At 48.4% G+C, this 21,964-nt stretch overlaps 1 protein-coding gene across 2 annotated transcripts in view; it reads right to left on the reverse strand.

Moving 5' to 3' along the window:
• The window catches only part of NRP2 (neuropilin 2), a 115,363-nt gene that overhangs the window by 92,189 nt on the left and 1,210 nt on the right, over nt 1-21,964 (reverse strand). For both annotated transcript variants that reach the window (XM_060016241.1, XM_060016242.1), the window contains exon 2: nt 8,395-8,572. In XM_060016241.1, coding sequence (XP_059872224.1) covers nt 8,395-8,572 — 178 coding nt within the window. The remainder of the gene's footprint in view (nt 1-8,394; nt 8,573-21,964) is intronic.

Consider the following 21,964-nt stretch of genomic DNA (forward strand, 5'->3'; position numbering starts at 1 on the left):
CCCTCCTTGACTGCCCTGTCGGCACCCGGAGGTGACCACGTGGCAGGAAGAGGTAAAGAAAAGGAAGAAAGAGAAAAGGAAAAGAAAAGACTTGTCAAGTATATCTAAGGAAATCAGAGAGGCCCCAAATACCTAAGCCTTGGGACAGCAGATGACAGCTCTAGGCACAAGGACACAGGTATACGAAGGCAGCTTTGGGCAGCAGGCTTCAAATCCCAGCCCTACCATTATTATCTGTGTGATTTCTCTGGGCCTCAGTGTCCCCATCTGTTAAATGGGAATAACAGCAGTACCAGCCCCAAAGCATTGTTATAAGAGTAACACATGGAAAGTTCTTGGTGTAGTAGCACCTGACACCTGTCAGTAGCTGAATAAATATTTGCTATTATTGTCCAACTGACAATCCCTCCATACCACCTACAAACATACGATGGAGCCCCTAATGGGGCAGAGCAGAAACATTTATAGAGACTGCCAAGATGCTTGGCTACAAAGCCAGGGAAAAAGCATAAAAAATCATGCGAATTTTCCTTTATCACGTGGAGTTTTTTGCTGCCCTCCTAAACCTAAGCCCAACTCACACTTCTTCTTTCTTCTTCTTTTTCAAGTTTTACTTTGAACCAGCTAACATTTTTCACGGATTTTCCTTCTAGGAAAAAAAGTTTTGATTATGTAAATTAAATACAACCATCTACTCTGCAATCAGCTGAGATGAGGTGTGAGGCGCAGGTCTCATAATGAAGGACGATTATGGAAGCTCTTTTCTAGAAGGAAAGACAAGGGCAGCTAATTTTTTTTTTTTTTCTGGGATGATTTATCCAGGCAAAAGTAGAAGAATGGAATTAAATATTCTGTTGAGTTTCTCTTGATCCAAAGGTTTCAACTGCCCCGCCACTAAAAAGGACAAAACAAAGAGAATACTTTTTTTTTCTAAACGACTCATGACTACCAGAAAACACACAAATCCCTTTTTAGAAAAATCTAATTTCTCTACTTCATCTATTTCCTTCTCCTGTTTACCCCTCCACACCCAGAGCTCCCAATGAATTTCTTAAGACAGACTCTCACCCGGTGTAATTAGATGGGAGAATTACATGGAGCTACATGGGGTGAGATGCTGGGCTTCTGGGACCTCTGGGTTCAGAGAAGGTGCCAGGCTTGAGAGCCAGAACAGTGGGATTGTGTACTAGAAAACCTCAAGTCATTTTCTCAATGAGAAGATAAAAATGCATTGTTAGGAAGGACATCCACAGTGAAGCTTGCATTTGGAGAGTTGCGATTGCAACACAGCATATTTAAAAACAAACTGCCAAAAATAACCGTTGTCCCAACTGCTCTTTAACCTTGGTAGGCGGAGAACAATCTGCGGTGTTTTCCCCCACTTCTTCAGCGAGCTAAGCTGCTGGGTGGAGTCCCTGGTCAAGGCTGGTGAGTGTGGGGTTGGCTGCCAGCTGAGCTCGAGGCGGCAGGAGTGTTCCCGTTTATTGCACCGCGTACCTGGAGGGGATCTGTTTCTGTCATTAGCAGGGTTGCTGTGATACAGAAAAGTATTGCTGCTCATTGGTTCCTTGGGGGAATCAGAATATTTCTGTGGCTGAGCGGGCAGTAAATCTGTAACAATGTCATGAGTAATCAACCTAGGATCTCTCCCGAGTGCAAGACACCCTCTTGAACCACAGAGAACTCTCACTCTGCTCTGAGTTCCAGAGACCAGCTGAAGCCACGCGTCTAATTGGGCATTGTGCCCTCCTGCCCTCTATTCGTAGGAAAGAGATGTGTGTACACAGGGAGTCTTGTGTAGGAGTAAACTGACGAGCGGAGCTTAATGCAGAGTGTTACCCAGACTTTCCCAGGCCATACCCCACTTTTAGGCATTAAATTGCAGGGGGGGATGGTCCCTGGATATAGGGTATGAAACTGCAGAAACTCTCTGACCAGGGAGAGTGGGACAGCAGAGAGTCCCCATCATCTCACTCTTTCCTGCTTCCTGACCACAGCCCCTCGCTGAGATGCTGGAAGTTGTCTGGCCAGGCAATAAAATTAAATAGCATTGCCCAGTCATCTCTTCACCGAGAAGGGGGTTTGTATCAACAAGCCACTAGGATGGCCCTACATTACTGTGGTTCCTGAAGACATCAAAGTCTCTCCCCTTCTTGCCTTTGACATGATGCTCTCTGCCTGGGCCACCAGCGCTACCGCCATCCCCTTTGCCTGGCTAACTTCTTCAGGATCAGTGTAGGCATCGCCTCCTCCAGGGAGCCTTCCCTGATCTCCTCAGCCAAGGGTAGATCCCAGGGCTCATATCACGTCCCCGGTCAGAATGCATGGTGTTGGCGGAGGCAATAGAGCATGAGAGTAAAGAGCTCAGGTTGCAAAGTAGTGTGTTCTGGTTTCAAATCCCTTCTCTGCACTTTTTTTTTTTAACATCTTTATTGGAGTATAATTGCTTTACAATGGTGTGTTAGTTTCTGCTTTATAACAGAGTGAATCAGCTACACATATACATATATCCCCATATCTCCTCCCTCTTGCATCTCCCTCCACCCTCCCTATCCCACCCCTTTAGGTGGTCACAAAGCACCGAGCTGATCTCCCTGTGCTATGAGGCTGCTTCCCACTAGCTATCTGTTTTACATTTGGTAGTTTATATATGTCCATGCCACTCTCTCACTTCATCCCATTCTCTGCCACCTTCAAGAGTGCAAACTTGGGCCAGTTGCTTACCTTCTTTGAGCCCAAGGTTCTTCATTTGTAAAATGGGAAGAGTAACAACCACTTCCCATTTCACGGTTTGTTGCAAGGATCGAATGAGATGATGTATGTAAAGCACTTGGCAGTGTCAGGCTCACATGTGGCAACTTTATCATCAGTAACCACGTATTTTTTTACTTGCTTCCTCCTTCCAAACTCTAAATTTCATAGGGTCAAAGAGTACAATTTACTTACTCATCACTGAATTCCCAAGGCTATCATCATGCTTGGCACACAGCAGATGTTTAATAACTAGGAACGAATGAAAGGTCTATTGCCACTTTGCCGATGAAAGACCAAGTCACAGAGAGCTTAGTGACTTCTGTGATCCCGTGTCTTACCTTCCTGCTGTCATTATGTCACATCATAAGATGGACGACTAGGGAAGACACCTCTGTTGACCTTCCAATGCGGGTTCATGCCATGCTGACTTACATCCTGGCAACCCAGATGTAAAAATCTCACTGACACAATCATCTGCATGCCCCTGCTCAGCCCCCTCTAGGACTAGGCACCTTAGAGGGTAGAGGTGAGACACACGTGGCCCGTGCCCTTAGAGAACTTACGTGCTCAGAACACAGGATGACCACGCACGAACAAACAGCAAGCGAATCAGGGCAATAGGCAACGCTTGGGGAGTTCCGAGTAGGGGGCCCTGAAAGAGAGCTGGAGGAATCAAGGACTCCAAGGGGGAATGGAGGGGAGCGTGCCGTGGGGCACTGGAGGGGCGAGGGAGGAGAGTCTGACCCCTGGCCCTCACAGGGTCTCCTGCAGATGTAGTAAGGTTGTATGTGGTTGTATGTGGAGGACGTTTATTGAGCACAGGGAATCTTCGCTGGCCCGCTGGGGAAGGGCCAGATTACTGAGGTCTGGTATGTTCCCTCTGTTGCCCGTAGTCAACTTATCAACCTGGGAAAGTGCCCCCTTCCTAAGATAGCATCCCCTACTTTGGGAGAAGCACACGCATCTTCTAAGATTTAGAGAGCTCCTCTGGCCGTAAATAAACACAAGGGCACTTTGTTTATCCAGCACACTTAGCTAGAGGCCCAATATCCCCCCAAACCTCAAATATCCAGAATGTGGGTGGGGCGGCGTGGGGGGATAGTTTCAGAAGAAAAGATGGTGAGCAGCTCAACTAATGCCGAGGACTCCATGCACTGATGCTCTCACACTCTGTCCCCGGGAGACCACCCTAGTACGCACTCTGCTATGAGCGTGGCTGACTAAAGCAAACCAGACATGCTGGCCCTGGGACTGCACTGGCCTGGGACAATAGCTTAGACCCCAGACTAAACACTTCGCAACAGACACCGAAACCTCCTGAAGCAAAATCCATACCCACAATAAAAGGGTAAAAAGAGGTCAGAGGGGTATACTCATAACAGAAGATGACAGCAAGAGTATCGATAGAAAAAAGTCACACATTCCCCCAACGTACAAAGACGCTAACCCAGTTGCGAATTTATTGTGTATCTACGTAAACAAGAGACTGAAATCTTGCAAAGTAGTTACCATTGTCAAAGTTTTGCAGATGACGACACTGAGGCCTGGGAAGTTTAAAATGTCAACAAAAACTCATATCTAGATCTATCTGACCCAAACATGAAATTACCCAGCCTCTGTCAAGTTTAGAATTAGAAGCCTGAATCATCGAGGAAAAGTTGACTCACCTTAGCATTAATTTTGTTGAAGAAGACAAGGAAGCACGGCACATGACTTAGAATGTTCTTAATCAGAAGTCTTTCTAAAGAGGAACCTTTGCAACTTTAGAGGAGTATGTTTTAGAACCTGGAAATTTCAATGAGGCATGGTAAATGAGATTCGTTGTGCTGAACATACACATCAAATGATCAGTATAGGTCTCTGTGTGGGTTTTTCAGCCTAAGAAATGTTCTGTCAAGTCTTCCTAGTGGTTTTCGCACTTTCTGAAGCATGTTTTTCAAGATATCCATCTGGAAATAACCAGTTCTTGAAAGGACCTAGACTCTTGATTCTGGTTTTCTTTGGGCCTCCGGGATGGGCTGGGATGCTAGGCTCGTGCGAGGGCTCGCGAATAAGCCGTGTATCCTACACAGGTGGGTGTTTTCAAGAATACATACACTTTAGATCTCAGAAAGGGAAAAAAGAATACTCAGGTTTGCATGCATGTGCTTCTAAAGCCCTAAGGTTCAGGCACTTGTCTGATGACTCAAGTGAAAGGCAGGGGCACGGTCCTCCTGCCCACCGCGGGGAATGAAGTGGCTTCTCCCTGTTTGCTCAGATGGCCCTGAGTCCTGCCCTTTTGTCCACAGGGGTTTCTGGTTTCTGCCTGCAGTCGGTGACTAGGCCTCAGAGCAGCCTGTGGGTGCTGGGGCTTGGATTCCTGCGGACGGCCAGAGGGAGGAGTTGGGAGCTCACTGCAGATGGTGGCCTCGGACTGTACTGACTCAGGCAAAACCGGGGCTGGTGAGTGAAAGTTTCCAAGCAGACGGCAGACTTAAATGGAACAAAATTAGCAAGCGACGGTTAGGGGAAAAGGTCTGTCTGTCTGGGGTTTATTCACCCACCGGCTCCACCTTTAGGATGTGGATTTCGAGGGACAAGCCGCCAAAGGCTTAGGGGCCACCAGCCAGGCTAATCCTCTCATAGCAGGGCCCATGCCCAGGTCATGGGGCCATCTTTGCAGTTAATCCTGCACAAAGGAAGAAGAGGGGAAAACAGAAAAGGGCAGGCATGCTGACCACTGCCCTTTTTGCACAGCGGGGCTGGTTGTTTTTTTTTTCCCTGACGTTCTTACTCATATTTCGTTTTGCAGGGAATGTTGCTGCTGCATGCTCTCCTCGGAAGGCCCTTTGGGCCGTTTTCTCTTGGTACGTGTCTACCCTGCGGGCCTTGAGAGCCAAACCCAATTGGAAACATGCACCGAAACGAAAAGAGAAAGGATGCTAATTTCCTCTGATAGTAAGTGCTTTCCAACCCGGGAGCTCCCTTGGAAGGAAAATGAGAGCGGGAGAGAAGAGAAACAGGACAGAATCTTCAGGACTGTCCCCTTCACAAGAAAGTGAAACAAGGCAGTGGGGGAGGAGGAACCCATTTAACCCTGAACGCAGGTGGCAGTGAAGACTGTTAAAAATACCTTGCAGGGTGAGAGATGGAGAGAACCGGATGTGTCTTTCTAAGTAGAGAAATTAATGAGGATGAGAGAGAAATGGGGAGTGGAGGAGAAATGGGGGAGGCTAAGAGAACTAAGGATGAGGTTAAGTAGCAGAGGCGTGACCCCAACAGCGTCTTGCTGACACTTTGGCACTGGGGCAAGGAGACTCCAGAAGGATCTTTTTCTGACCTCCCTGAACTTTTCAGTTCACGCTGGAAGCATGGAATTGGGGGAGTGGGGAGAACAACAGGAAGCTTCTTGGTACTGACGGTAAGCACCAGAAGCTTCAGCATAACCTTGTACCTTACCTGCTTCCCCTACTCCAACTCCAGCCAGAGGCAACGTCTTGGTTCCTCTGTTCCCAGTGGCTTCACAGACCTTGTGCTCGCTCCATCCCTGGGGCTGAGTCCTGAGGGCAAGGGGTACGCCACAGCCCCAAACTGGGCAGGAACATGCTTCCCTGGCCTTGTGTGCTTCCAACATGTTTTAAGTCATGCTCACCAGTTCCTGAGTTTTCCCTTCCCAAAGCCATGCCTTCTCTCTCTGCCACTATGAATATACATGAGATGACCTCCCAGCAATTTTCCTGGGAGATTTGCTGGCATAAGCATAACAGATTTTGGCCCTCTGTTGAGACAGGTGATTAGTCAAAGTTCTCTGAGCTCAGACCCAAGCTCTCAGTACATCACGCTTCAGTCTGTGCCAACCTTCTGTAACCCAGCCAGAGGCACCAGAAGCCTTATACCTTATAAAGAAGCTCTTCTAACAGAAATTTTTGGTCAAGTTCACTGGCAGGGAATTGGCAGCCTTGAGGTGCTGTGCAAATATACACAGGCTGTGCATTTCACTTAGACAAAGAGGAACTCATTAGTTACCCTATGTCATCCATGGAGTCAAGAGTGGATCTGGGATTATAACTCCATCTTATGACTCTTTGTCACATGAGGCGTCCACCCGGGAAACCCTTCGGTTTTCAACAAAGACTACCTCTTGTTAGGAAAAAAACCATTATGAAGGTGCAAAGGAGTCCTAGGAGGATAACAATGACATCGATTCACTGTGCCTCCCGATCGAACTCTGGTTAAAGAGGAGCCTTGTTCTCCTCCACAAGGTAGCCAGGCCCAGACCTAGACCTGCTCCCTTGTACGTCTCCTGCTAGCTGATTCCTTTATTAATTTTTCAGCCTTCACAATGCATTGCTCACAAGGAATGCTCAGACTATTTATTCACCATAAGGGGCCACTGAACACCCATCAGAGCAGTGGCATGTTCTAGGCACTCGTCTGGAGCAGGACACGATCGTTGGCACATTCTATCCTGTATAGAAAACTCTCACTTTGGTTTCAGCGAGGAAAGACTTTAAGGTGGAGCCCACTAGACAGTACAAAGGGCATTCACACTCTTGACATTACAATGCTGCTTCCTCCCTCACGTTAACTTATAGGGACCTTGGTGTTAATATGGTGTTTCTTTTACGTTCCTTTTTTTTTTTTTAAATTATTTATTTATTTATTTATTTGGCCGTGCTGGGTCTTCGTGGCGGCATGTAAACCCTTAGTTGTGGCCTGTGGGATCTAGTTCCCTGACCAGGGATGGAACACGGGTTCCCTGAATTGGGAGCGCAGAGTCTTAGCCACTGGACTACCAGGGAAGTCGCAACATCGCATTTCTAAAGCACTCACAGATGTCTAAACGTCTGCTTGGTCTCTCCTAAGCCACACATTTCCAAGATGGCAGGACCAATGTTGTGAGCCCAGCTGAGTCACCTCGGGTGACTTAACTTCTCTGGGCTTTGGTTTTCTCATCTGCAAAATGGAGGCACCAACTTCCCAGGGCCATTGTGAGAACTGAATGGATTGATATTTACAAAGCAATTAGAAGAGTGTTTGTTAAATAAATCCGTAACACCTGCTTTGAGACTCTAACCTGTACAGCACGGATACCAAGAATCAATGCGAATCTCAGACCTACCAGTATAGACTCAGCTGTTTAGCTCTCTCTCTATAAGGAAACCTGCCACTGCTTCCTAAAATAACAGCCTGATTCTCCAGGGTTGGATACACAGGAAGTCTCCACTTGGGGAATCTGGCTACTGTTTTATTCAAGGAAGCTGCTGGGGTTCCTACATGTGGGAGAGGCAGTGGAAATGGGGAGATCTCCAAGGGGAAAGTCAATCTTAAAGTCAAGAGCTGGCGTTGTGTACTCCACCACCCCCCCCCCCCCGCCCCTACGTGGAATTCTCCTCCACTGCCAGCCTTTGAATTTAGGGTGTATTCTTTACACTCTTCACTCAGGAAGGCGCTTTCCTCCATACTATGGGATCAACTAGGCTTTTATTTCCACTGAAAGAAATAAATCTCTTGAGGTTTCCCTCTGGGGCCAGGATCACCACTGTTCAGCAGGTCCTAGGGCCAGGGGAGCTGCCACGAGGCGGCAGGTATGGCAGAAGCCTGGGGAGCGGGTGGGGGGGGTGTGTCTCGTGGATGTACATGGCACAGGATGGTGCTTACTTGCAGTCGTGCTTCTCGATTTCGAAGTGAGGGTTGAAGTTGAGGACAATCTTCTGGTTGGGTTCGGGGGCATAAACAATCCACTCACAGTTCTGGTGGGATGGATAATCCTGGGGGTACCCCGGGGAGGTGATATAGCCAGCGTCTTTGGAATTCAAACGACCTCCACAGGGTTGGTCTGGAAGAGAAGACACACGAAGCAAAGAACTTCAAATATGTTACAGTCTGTGTTTTTTTTTTTCCTTTCCTTGTTTCTCCTCTCTACCAGTGGCTGATTAAAACAGTTTTACAGACCTTTTATGGCAGTCCAGAAGACTAACCTACTTACTCATTCAGTGGAAGAGATTATTTCAGCTCATCCTACCCCCACTCACCCAACCACACACACGCGCGCGCGCACACACACACACACTCTTGCCAAACGAAAATATTCCAGAAAATGCTTATAAATATTCCCAATTACATGGTCTGAGATTTTTAAAAAAACAACAAAACTGAAAACTTAACGTGCCTCCCTGCCTGTTCCTGTCTCCCCTGCTTGGCCCATCTTCTCCTCGTTCAAACCTCGCATCTCTATCTTTATCTCATAAATCCTTCATGTTATTTGGTGTTCCCCAGCCCAGCCCAGGGAGTCAGAAGTAAAGACTCCGGGAACTGACAATAGTGGTTTTGTGGTGCCGACCCACAAGTGAGCCTGGTAACAATTATATGTGATGCGGAGGAAGCATTTTCAGTTTTGGGCCAGAACAGACCCTGGAGGGTGATTTCAGCTTTTTTTTTTTTTTTTTTTAAGAAAGAAAAAGCAAAAGCCCCCAAACACTTAATTCCAAATACACCACAAATTTGATTTATTATTTCATTATACACTGAGTGGAAAAATCTGCATTAGAGAATCCAATGGCTCTGACCTCAGAGTTTTGACAAAAGTGCTTTGTGTTGAGTGGACGCCTGTGTTTTCTGCAAGCTTTTTGCCGCTGTCCCTCCTGCCTGGTCACCACCACCAGAGTGTGCTGCTGCTTTGTCCAGTGGTGACCAGCCTTGGAAAGGAGGCTGCAGGGGAGTAGCTGCTCCCCTCCCCCTCAGCAGTGCCCAGCTGGAGGTAAACAGCTTCATGTGGGCCAGGAGGGAAGGGGGCGATCTTCAAAGGCAGAAGAGGTGGGTGATGACATTTGAAGCATCTCATATTTGGGAGTGAAGCTCTGTCATCCCCAGGAGGGGTTCCTGGGAAATGGAGGGGTTTGGCTCAATACCATGGTAGAACAGAAGATGGGAAGGCACAAGAGACCTGGAAATATTCAGAAGCCTCTAGGAGAACTTCCTAAGATGTGTGCCTCTCTTAGCATCAATCACGATTTAATATCGCCATCTGCATGGAGCAGCACGGGGTCCGTGAATTATGCATTCGGGCTCAGCAGCTACCCCACAGGACGGGGCTTTCTCCTGTGCTCGCTCTTTGAGGGAAAGGGTCATGCATTTTTTAACTCTACAGGTGCACTCTCCTATTCCCCGTGTCTGTTGGCATTACTGTCGTCCAGACCTCTGCTTTAGATTACCAGCCTGACAGGCTTTAAACGCATAAAAGATGGGCACACTGCGCAGTGATGGTTGGGACACACAAATCCACACAAGTAGTCTTTTAGGCATCACGCCTCTAAGAGCTCAAACTGTGCCGCGTTGAACTGCCCAGAATCTAATGGATTCAGGTTCCATTTCCTACTGGGTGGAAAACAAAAGCAGGCCATTTCCTCTGGTTTGCAGAGACCACATCATCCTCTAACTAATGACCCCGCACCCTCCCCAGTCCAGGAGGACAATGGGCCCAGCCTCCCCGCCCAGACAGAGATGAGGCCAGCAGTTGAGCCGGGTGCCGCCCGTTCCTCTGCGGCTAGTCCCGCAGTCTTTCCAGGTGTCCACACCACTCCACCATGCTGGGCACCCAACGACTTCCAGCAAGTCAAACTGTGGCCCGTTGCTCCTGGTTCGTGGGCGCGAAATAGGGCTGAGAGTGGTGGCCCTCTGAAAAGGTGGAGGTGTGGGGATCACCCCTCCCCATCACCAGCTGCTCGGACCAAGCTAACGGGAGAGGAAACTTTCTGCTGGGTACAGCTCCTCTGCCAGCCGTTTTGCTGAAAACTGCAGCCTTGCCACCAACTCACCCCAAACCACATTTTTCACCTTGGAACTCAGCAGATGGAATCTGAGCTGAGCTCCTGTCTTGTAACCAAGTCATCCAAACTCCTTCCCTCCTTCTTTATCCCTTCCCTGCTTCCCTCCAATTACTCTTGAAAGAACTTCTCTCCCTCAGTTCCCTGCCCCCTCCACCCCACCCCCCCAAGTTTAAGCTTTTAGTCATTAGACCAGGCACACATAATCAGCAATAAAGACAGGAAACTTCCTCATAGGAAGGTTTCATTTCTCACCCACACCAGGAGTCATCATTTCCTCACTTAAAAAAAAATTAAACTATATATATCCCATAGCGGACAGTCTGCATTTTCGGCTGTTAAAACTCACTTAGCCAAAGGAAAAAGGAGTAACCCCTTTCTTTTTTCCTGCTCTTTCTTTACCTGAAGAAAATCAAGGCACTTATTAAAATATTTAAAAACTCATTAAAACATCTGCTTTGCTTGCGTGTTGTTAACCTTTTCAATATCCAAACATTTATAAACTCACACTCGTGTTTGGATGGCACTCACACTCAGAAACACACACAAACATAGATATCGAGCATATATCCGGTACGTATACATATTAGAAATTCACACTTTAGTCCTGTACACACTTTCACACCCTCTCATAAAATATCACACATCATTTGCACAGACATATATCCACCAAGATAAATACTAGAATTTCTGTCTCTATTTTGCTTGGAGAGAACTGAATTCTTGAAATCTCTCATCAGTAAAAATTGTAAGGAAAACACGCTTAATCCTTCTACACTTCCTCTTAATCACTGATCTTTCATTTCCAGGTTTGGGAACCCTTCCATTTCTGAAATACAAACACGCTCCCAATAGAAATGAGCTAGACTTTTTTCTGAAGAGCTACACCATCCAGGGCTTGGGAGGTCTCTGTTGCATTCCAAAAGGAACAGCATAAGTGCTCTCTATCGTGTTTCAGAGGAGTCCAGCCCAGCCAAAAGGGGGCTGAACTCAAGGGCAAACGCCTTTAGGCCAATCTCCACGTACAGAAGGGAAGCTGACCCTGTTGAATTTTTAGCTACTGAGCCTGTTTGGCAAGTTGACAAGCGACTGACTTCTTTCTCTATTTTGTGAAAGCCTTTCACCTGGGGCAAATTCACTTCCCAAAGAGAAGTAGGCAAACCCAGGCCTGGACGGTTCAGAGCGGGTTTTCTCCTACATCTGGGAAGGAAACGTAAGGGATGGGCCAGGTCAGGTCAGATAAAGAGGCCCACGGATGAAAGGATTCAAGTGACACCTCTAGACATAATTTGAAATCAAGGGGATGCTAAGTTCTAAAGTCACAAAGGTTTGATTTTTCCCCCATAATGACTACTTAGGTGTTTTAATTTGACATATAAAAGGTCAGATTATTTCTGACCTTCCTATCTTCTCTTTTTTTGTTTGTATTTCTCACATGCCCTTGTTTGCTGGTGAGCTACGCACCATCTGATGCTGCCTAGGGGTAACCCGGCCCAGGATCAGGTAAAGGGATTCAGGACCCATCCACTTACAATTCTAAGGCCAGTTTCAGAAAGAACTCACCCGCCCACAGAACCCAATTTAAGACGAAGCACTGGTTCCTTCGTAATATATGATATTTGGGAAGTAGTTATTAAGAAGGAGTAACAGATCTTCTTTAAAAATCTGGTCTGCCTCCTAAGGAAATTCAGCTGGAGTTGTTTTAAAGAAACACTGGATGGCCAGGACTTGAAAATAATCAATTACAATGGCTTACTTCGCCATGGCCAGAGACACCAGGTGACACCAGGCAACAGGCTGTGGGCTGTCCCACAGTAGAAGAATCAGATCACTCATTTTAGCTGAACTGAAAGTAAAAGTCCTTGGCAAAAACAGGAAACTTAGGCTGGCTGGATAGGGGACTGGAGAGTCAGGTGATGTCAAAGGTGGGTCTGGGGTAAGGGGACCAGATTACTAGGAGGGGAGGGGGGCTGACATTAGCAAGAAGAGGGGATGCAGCACGTGGACTCTCAACTCCCTGTGACCTTCCTGTGTCTCAGCTTCCTAAACTGTAATTCATTGAGAGGATTGAATTAAGTGTGTAGTTTTCAAAGTTATTTTTAGAAGTGTTTGTGTTTTCCTTGATCAGAACTCTATCCAGAACTCCAATGGGCAAAGCAGCTAAAAGTGGAGCTCTTCTTGGGTGTGGGGACGGAGGGTGACCAGAATCAGTGCAGTATCCCCGCCATGAAGTCCCTCCCCTCCTCTCTGATGGGGCTTCTCTGTAAGAACATCAGGACTTCCTGGAAGTGGGTTTGAAACCCACTAAATCTCAGTTCCCTTGTTACTTTAAAATGCCATAGAAAAGAGAAAGAGTAGAAGGATTAGAAGACATCAATTTCATACATATACCTGAGGGCACTTGGTGGAGAAAAGCAGTCTCATTTCCCCCCAAAATAATACGCTTTATTTACTTGATAATTTATCCTTTGTTCACAACACAATCCCATCCTGTTCCTATTTCCACAGCATTGTTTTTATTTAATTATTGGTAGCAAGGAAAAGAAGAAGCTCTTTCTATGATTTCAAAAGAGAAGTCTTGCCACTTAACTAATAAGAAGCCTTGCTATTCAAGTATGGTCTCCCCACTGGCAAGCTGTGTGACCTTGGGTAAGTTAGTAAACAACTCTGAGCCTTTGTCTTCTCATCTATAAACGGAGGGGAGTAGTTCTAAAGGTCAGCTGCAGTTCTAAAGTTCAAAGCCTGTATAATGAGGAGGGGGCAAAAATCCTGTAACCCATAGATGAACCCGAAATTTAAAAGATTCTCTACCTTCCTAGACAATAAGATATTTATGCAAGGTGTTAATTTCTGTTTCATTTGCTTAGTAAGCCTGAAACAAAACTCCAGGGTTCTTCAGATGAAAGTATCTGTCCTGCATTATGGAGAGTTCAAATGTCTCTTTCAATCACATTAGCTCTACCGACGTGGGTTTCTTTTCTTAACTGAGGCTGTGGCTGTATATTTATAAATATTAGGGATACACAGTTCTGTGTGTGAGCATCTCAACAACAGTGATGTATGAAAAGAAAGACAGAAAAAAAGAGTTTCTTCCAATCTCTCACTCAAATCATCTAAGTCCTGTGCTCAGGGTTTGAACCAAATTTTGCTCACTAACCTTGGATAAGCTGCTTTTAAAGAGTGATTTCTGTGGGCTGAGGCTGGATTTTGTTTTATTCAAAGCGACTTCAGCCTGTCACAAGACAGTCTCATAAAATCTGTATCTTGGCTTAAGCTGGGAAGAAATGAGCCAATCCATCAGCCCAGGAATGCGGCTGTTTGACCACTTCCTAAGGCAACTGGGAAGGGATGCAATCTATTCAATTTATGGGGCTGGGTGGCAGTGAGCGATCCACTCCTGAAGGCGCAGCAAATGCAAATCCCTATGAACTTCTGCAATGATAAGGTTCAAAATCTGAATAAAAGAAGCGTCCGGGAGGGCAGGATGGAGGGAATCAGAGAGGGGGACAGGAAGCCAGCAGATGAGCAAGGAAAAAGAAGTGAGGAATGAGGCAAACTTCCTCTTCTGAAACACCTCCGATGAATTCACCAAGGAGAGAACTGGAAGTTGGGTCTGGAAATAGGGCCTTTGGGAAGTCTCCTCCCCTCAGTCTGGATGCGAAAAATGAACCTTCATTTAATCGTTAAAATGTAGTTTGAGGCGATTACCTTCCCTGACCTCAAATCATGCCACCTGTGGTAACCTCGTTATTTGTCATCTTATATCATAAGCAAACACAATTCCAATAGGGCAGCCAATATAATATCATTAGTTTATATTTATGTCCACTCTTTCCCAGCCCTCATTGCAAATGCAATTTTGATGCCAATCATGAGAGATCTGGGATTACAATTCCTGACCCTTTCAACAGACATTTGGGGAAGGAAATAGAAGAAGAATAATTTTAGGGCCTCTCCAAAAGGTAATATAATTTTTTTCATTTGTTTTGATTAACTAAAGGCTTCTGTTGAAACTTTCATGGCTCCCCATTGGTTAGTAAATGAAATCCAACCCCCCGGCCCAGCAATTTGGGCCTTGCATTTGGCACAAGCTACTATATCCAACCTGATTTGCAATTATTTACCTCCACACCGTCTTATCTGCAGTTTCTGAGTATTCCCCAGACAAGAAGTGTTCCCTTCTCTGCTCCCAGTTCCCCTTCCCCTGGTATGCCTTTCCCAGCTCTAAATCGTCTATCCTCTCAATCCAGGCTCCCACGGCACCTCTGCCCTCCCTGATCTCCCCACACCACGAGTGACCTTTCCCAACCTCTGAGGTTGAAGCTCTTCAGCATCTTCTAAGGTGTGAGAGAGCCTTATCCATGCTGCTGGACCACCTGTTCATCTTTGGCAAACCACACAGCATCAAAACCAGAGTCTTTCCCAAAAGTCAGACTCAGTGAGGCTTGATGAATTAATAACTGACTGGCGTAACACCAAAAGTATCCGTAGGTATCACAAATTCTAAGAAAGCCTCGTCACAAATTGTTCTGCTTATCCAGCTACTCCCCTTCCTTCCCGACCCACAGCTCCTAGTAAATGCAAATGTTTTTTAATTGGTGAACCGAGAGTTTAGAGGACTTGTCTGGGATAATACCTAGTCACAGGGTAGAGCTAGTGTGAACTATATCTCATAGGACACAATAACCTCAGATAATAATGATGAAGTTCAAAAGAGATTACATTTTAATTCTAATGATGGTAAAATTAATTTATCTGAGGGTTTTCTTGCCCCCTCACTCCATCCCCTACCCTCCCAAAGGCAAGCTCTAGATATTTGTTTTCAGTAGTGCCAAGAAGATTCAAACTACTGCTTCCTCACTAGACTCTTGCTGGGTGTCAGTTTAGTTCTCTACCCATCCCTCCCCGGCTCCCTTCCCCTCCCTGGCCCCCAATATGCCTTTTAGGCACATCTGTTTTATTTTTCCCCTTTATCAAAACAATTATTATCGCCGCTTGGTCCAGTAATTTGCAATTCCCTTTATCTTCTTCGCTGAAAGATTGGCCAGAACCCGGATCCCTGGCTATCACGGGATCTCGAGAGGCGGTGAGCAGGGTATCACTGGCTGTGTGCATTCAGCTGGCCAGCAGCCCTACCCACTGCACGCCTTCCTTTTGTTATTCCCAGCCTCCTCCCTTTTCTTTCTGGATTAGATCATGACTCCTTTATGAAGACCCAGAGGGAAATGGGATTATCAAGAATCTTGCTGGGTAAAAGCTATTTTGTCTTTATGACGACTTTTTTGAGTTCAGCTGGTGAGGGGCCTTAATGCCAGAGTAGAAGTTATTACACATTCAGGGAGCCCCTTCCACGCAGCACTCCCTGCTGAGCACCTTTTCAGGGATGAAGAATGGAAGAGGAGGGAAGGGAAAGAGAGAGATTTAAAAAATCAGTAGAGGTGAGAACACTGAAAGTAGAAAACCCAGGTGAGAAAAAAAAAATGCAAAGAACAGACATAAATCTAAGATGAGAACCCAGCAGAGAACATCCGTCTCTGAAGAACAGTGTGCCGAGAGATCATCTGACGCTTATAAAACCAGACAAAGGTTTAGTGGGGTAAGAGCTGAGAATGCGTAAATTATCTATTTATTTAAAAAAAAAAACTCATAAAAGTAACATCCACTTACCACATGGGTGTTAGTGTCCTTTCTATCTTTCTATGATCACCAGATACTGCTAACCCCACTGAAGCTGTTTTGAAGATTAAATGACTTCTGCATAGACAGCTTAACATGTACTAAACAGTACTCTATGTAATCTGACATAGCCCAACAGCCCTAGAAATCAGCTGTTATTATCAAATACATTTTACAGATGAAGACACTGAAGTACAGAGAGATTAAGGATTCTGGATCACCGAGCTGTCAAGTGGCTGAGCTGGATTTTAATCCAGGTGGTCTGGCTCTGATGCTTCAGAAGCTGGGAAGTCCGATGAAGGTCTCCCCAAAACATTTCAGTGACAAACTTATTTAGTGGCATTTAGGGCAAGAAAAATGTTCTGCCTGTTTGAAAACTCCTTTTTCTGCCCCGTGCCAGGAATCTGTGTGTGAACAATGAGAGATGTGTCTGAGGCTGGGGTGTGAGTGAACTGCAAGCACTTAACAGTTTCCACTCCCTGCACCTCAGGCGCTTGTCATCCTGGCCCTCTTTCCTGGGTCCTGGAAACCAGGGTGTGTGTCTGGGGGGAGGGTGTGGTAGGGGTGTGACTAGATGGCTCAAGTCTGAAACTATGTGTCACAACATCAGAGGGTTTTTTCCTCCGCAGCTGCCATTTCTCTCCTGTCTCCTCAACCCCATTCTTCCCCATCCTAAATGCCACGTTGGTATTGTTCTACTTGAGAGGAGCAGCGTTTTCAAAGATGGGGGATTTATTTTTACCGCACAGCTGGTCTGCCAAAGGTCACATAATTTGGCAATGTTCCCAGTGGTTAAAAATTAATTTCTCCTTATTAATACAACCAAGGTCCCCTAGGATCAGAGCTCAGCCTTATCTAAACTTGACAGCTTCCTAAACCTTTAGAAGATGCTTTCTCCTGGAGGGCCAGCCATGCTACAAGGCCACTGTGTCCTGGAATCCAACCCCACTGAATCCTGTTAGGTAATGAGACCATTAAGCCTTCAGCCATTTCTCATCGAAGCAGATAAAGCTTTGGAAAAGGCTGTAGGCTCTCTAGGACAAACTTCCGCAATACCACGAATGGGTTAATTATAAAAAAAAAAAGTGAATGCCTTACCTGGAAGGAACCATACAAAGACTAACTTCCAGGGATCAAACACAAATCTGACACTCAAAGAGGGTGCCTCACAGCTTATCCAGTGGCAAATGATGGTCACATGATAAAATACCTCAAATATGTTAATGATACTACAAACTACTGCCCAGATGTCACTTTTCAAGTCTTTTCTCATCAGTGCAAGAAATTAAAAAGATATTATGCTTCTGCTCCTAAAGTCTTCCCAAACTGGACTTTGGGGAATATATTCTGAAAACTCTTTACCGATGAACCTGGCTCTGAATTGTGTCAACGCAGAACTGTCTCACACTTGGGTCACCCAAAGTCAGCTCCTTCAATAAGCAGTTGAGTCAAATGAAAAACACCAGACAGGGTCCTCAGGACCATCCAGTCTATGGTGTCTCTCCCCACTGATCCCCGGGGGCCTCTCCCCAGCTGTTATTTGCTTTCATGCCTCATTGCATATGAACTGGCATTTCGACCCCTAGACTCGACTACACTGTGAAGATAGGAACTGACCTTTGGGGTGCAGAATATGAACTATACATTCAACAGCAGGAGATGAGAGCCATTTAGTAGACAGCAGGAGTCCTGTCTGGATAGCCTGGGGTTCTCAGTCACTGCAGCCTTCCAACATTTCATTTTGCCAGTTGGGTGCTCTGTGGCTTAATCTGAGGGCTCCACGGCATGACATGAAAAGTCCAGACCTGCGGTGCTGCCTGGGCATACACAATTCTACCAGGCACAACTTGGACAAGAAGGAGCTTGCCCTGGAGCCCTCATGGGGAGCTCTTCTCTTTCCACTGTTTTGCACTGTGTGCTCTGTTGGCAACTGGCGCTAGCTTCACTACCTCCAGTGGCTGCTTATGGGATAAAGTTGACCGCGTACCTACTGAATGCGGGCACGGGACCAGTCCCCAGAGCCTAGAGCAGGCTGTCTGTGCCGAATCCAGGAGTTTATAGATCTGCTGGCAAATTTTTATGCCTGCCCACAGCCATCCCGCCATTCGTGGAGACAGGCTAAAAAGGGAACCCTCTTCAAACTCCTATCCGGAGCCTAGACTGCCGTTGCTTCTCTTTCAGCATTTGTTTGAACCAGACCTGTCTCCCACAGCTAATTTACACCTCTTATCTGATCATCCAGTCCAGACGGAAGGTTGAATTGACTGCGTTTGCCAGTGTCCGTGGCAATGGTGTTAAACTCAAGCACAGATCAAAGCTCTCCAGGCAAGGGGCGGGCGGGGGGGCGGGTAAGGGAGGGGCGGTTTTTGGTTACAGGGTCCGGGCTCTTTTGGCCCCAAGCAGTGTGTCCCGGAGGTGCGGAAACGTTAGGGCTGGGAGTTGCCACTATCTGAAGAAACCCATTGTCAGGGCCTGATGATTTCCTGAGCAAAAGCCCGTCCCCCCGCTGACCACGAGATTAAGTCCAGCAAAGGGGAGTTTCGCGGCCAGGCTCTGACCGGGGAATGGCTAGCGCCAGGGGGCTCTCCTCTCCGTCTGAAACCGAAAGGAAGGGAGGTGGTGGGAGGGAGGCGAGTGGTGAGCACACGCCAGTAAACCAGAGCGCCGATCTCCTCCCATTCCAGAGAAATTCAACCGGAGCCGCAGAAGCGGTGACACGGTTGAGCCAGATCCCCTAAGCTTGGCCCGGAAAGCTGATTCCCACCCCCATACCGCAGAGGTTCCCGGAGGGGCGAGCGGTTCATGCCACCCCACCACCCCCGCCAGCCCCTGGACATTAGCTTTGTGGATGCCCCCCCATCCAGCCGCCGGGGACCTGGTGGGAAAAACGGAGGTGCGCTAGCCCGAGGCGAAGGCTGGAGGCAGCCGTTTAATCACAGCTCGCCCCGCCTCCATTAACTTCTGTTGATATCAAAGAGAAATCAATCAGTGAAAATGAAGCACTGGCCGTGAATATTTCTTTTTCCCTAGCGGAAAAGCAAAGAGCGAGATGGTGGGGGAGGGGAGGCAGAACTCGCCGGCGACTGCAGAGGTTTCTCCCAGGCGGAGAACCGCAGCGGCGACTTAACTTTCTGGCAATGGGCAGCGTTAAGGAAATGCCGCAAGCTTCTCCCTGGAGGTGTCCTTAGTCAGGAGGGGGAGGGGACAAGGCTGCAGGAGCTGGAGGCGGCCCACTTAGCCCAGGCTTGAGCTTCGGTTTTGCTTTCGCTGGGAATATTTTTGCCTAATAGAATGTTTATGGATCGCTCGACTCTGTTTCTGCTGCGTAGCCCAAACAAATCGATGCGGCGTTAGAGACAGCGCGGGGTAGGGGGGAGGCTGGGGGGCCACCACGTCCCCACCACGTGGAATGCCCGCGCGCCGCGTGCGCTTCACCTGTTCGCGCGCACCCGCGGGCGCCCGGCGCGCAGCGCTACTAGAGGCCGCGCAAGTTGCTCTCATTCCCGCGGCTCAAGCTGCCTCCTTTGCGCCTCCAACCTCCGCTCCGAATCCCACCCAGTCTTCCCGCCACCCAGCTCGTCCAGCGCTCGGGCCCCCAGCCCCTCAAAGCCGGCTCTCTGGGGGCAGCAGGGGTAATGCAGCGCAAAGTGGAGTGCGCGAGGCAGGAGGGGGTGCTCCGGGCAGGGCCCTCCGAGCGGTCCCAAGTCCCCGAGCCCCCGAGCCGGGGCGGGAGGGAGACAGGCGGGCGGCGGCGCTGCGAGCTGGCAAGGCGGTCGGTGTGGCAAGGACGGGGGAGCCTGGTGCGCGACGCCCACTGGGCCTCCCAGCCGCCCGCCAGTGCAAGAGGCTGCCCGCCTTGGCCACGAGGTTATTTGCTCACTTGCTCCCCGGCACGGCCCCCTCCCGGCCGACGCGCACCGGGTGAGTCAGAAGTCTAGCTGGGCCTCGCCCTTTGCCACCCGCTGCCGGCTCCCCCGGTGCCAGTCCGCTGCTCCGACGAAAAGCCGGAACGGCCCGCGGCTTGCGATCGCCTTTTCGGGTGAGAATACCCACCCCGGGCGGGTCCCAGCTCCGCGTCCCATCAGGAGGTCCCACCCTGGGTCCGAGGCTGCCTGAGGCCTCACAGAGGGCGACCAGCCCTGTGCTCCACGCCTCTGGGCTTCTCTAGAAGTGACGCAGCGCGGCCCGGGGCTGCGGTGGGAGGGGGCTCTGCAGAGAGCGCGGAAGGCAGGTGGCAGAGCGGGAGTGGGTTTGAGCGGACGTCGCACACACACGTACACACTCCGCGCAGTGCTCGGGGACAGATGTCAGAACATCTGGGGTAGGAGATGGCCCCCGAGGCTTTACTACCCCTCCCGCCCCTCAGAGCACACGGAACCTGAAGTTGTGTGTGTGCGCGCGCGCGCGCGCCCGCGCTCGCGCGCCGGGGCCTACCAGAGTCCGTGCCTGAATACATAATGTACCGTGGGCATCCTCACTGCGCGCGCGCGCGCGCGGGCACACACACGCACACACACACACACATATACACACAGCGAATCACACAAACATACATAATTTATGCAGCTTTCAGGTCTGTGGGAGGTAATTTAATTTCGCTTCAAGCTGGGAACTTAGAATTAAGGCAACAGGGAATGGGGAGCCACAGGAAATCTCCCCAAGTGGGACCTGCACCCATCTCTTTGATACGATTTTCAACTGCTTTGAAGACAAGTTATGGCCGAGAAGACGCAGCAAACGTGTGGATTTGGATAACAAGGGCATTCGCGAATCTTTCTCCCCCTCAAATAATCACCCAAGCTTCGAGTGGGGTGCGTGCCAGTGCTGGGGAGTGAGAATCAGAGTCCAGGGCCCCCACAGCGGGCTCCCACTAGCCCGCTGTGATGGGGGAGGGCCCGGGAGGGTGCAAGGGGTTAGTGCTATCGCTGCAGTGGCAGACTTCGAAGTGCCTGCGGGTAAGGGCACTTCAGGAAGGCTTTTTCTCCTCTCTTTCTTTTCCCCATTTCCTCCCGGCATGGTTTCCCCACTCTCAATCACCTGTAGCAGCTTTTAAGAGTTTTGTCAGACTGCGACACTGTTGTCAGAGGGGAGAGAGGCTCACCCGGGAGAGTGGTATGCGGAAGCAAGAACATGCCCCACTGGATTCCCTGGAACCAGCCCTTCTCCGAGAGTGTGCCCCTAGCTCACAAGTACTGGCCCCACACTGTTCTGGGCCTTGCAGTACTTATCTCTGCAGTCTGTCCACGCACCCTTTTTGGCAGTGGTTGAGAACAAATTCCACTCAAAAGTTTCTGACCACTTCACAAGAATGAGAGACCTTTGAGGGCAACATACTTTGTGTTATCTAATAATAATTTTTAAAAGAACACATGATTTTCTTCCCCAGAAAATACAGCAGGAAAGAGAGCTGAATGACCAAACGCCTCGGTTGCCAGAAGCGCCCAGCCCCAAGCCCCGAGCTCAGCCACAAGACCACTTGCTCCATCAGCCTCAGCCCAGTGATCCTGAGACCCATCCACACGTTCTGCAAACAAGCTACAGCACTGGAAAACCCAAACTAGACTCTTGCAGTTCCCAAGCCCTTCAGTTAACATTGCTCAATGTGGCTAAGGGGAGGGAACGCAAATGATTTATATTTCACTGGCTAGGTTGAAGAAACTCAAGGGAGATGTGTTCTGCTTCAAGACAGGGGGAAAAAATTCCCCAAAACTGTAATGCAAAAGCTTTGT

The sequence above is a fragment of the Delphinus delphis genome, chromosome 7 (assembly GCF_949987515.2).
Source record: "Delphinus delphis chromosome 7, mDelDel1.2, whole genome shotgun sequence".
Lineage (NCBI taxonomy): Eukaryota > Metazoa > Chordata > Mammalia > Artiodactyla > Delphinidae > Delphinus > Delphinus delphis.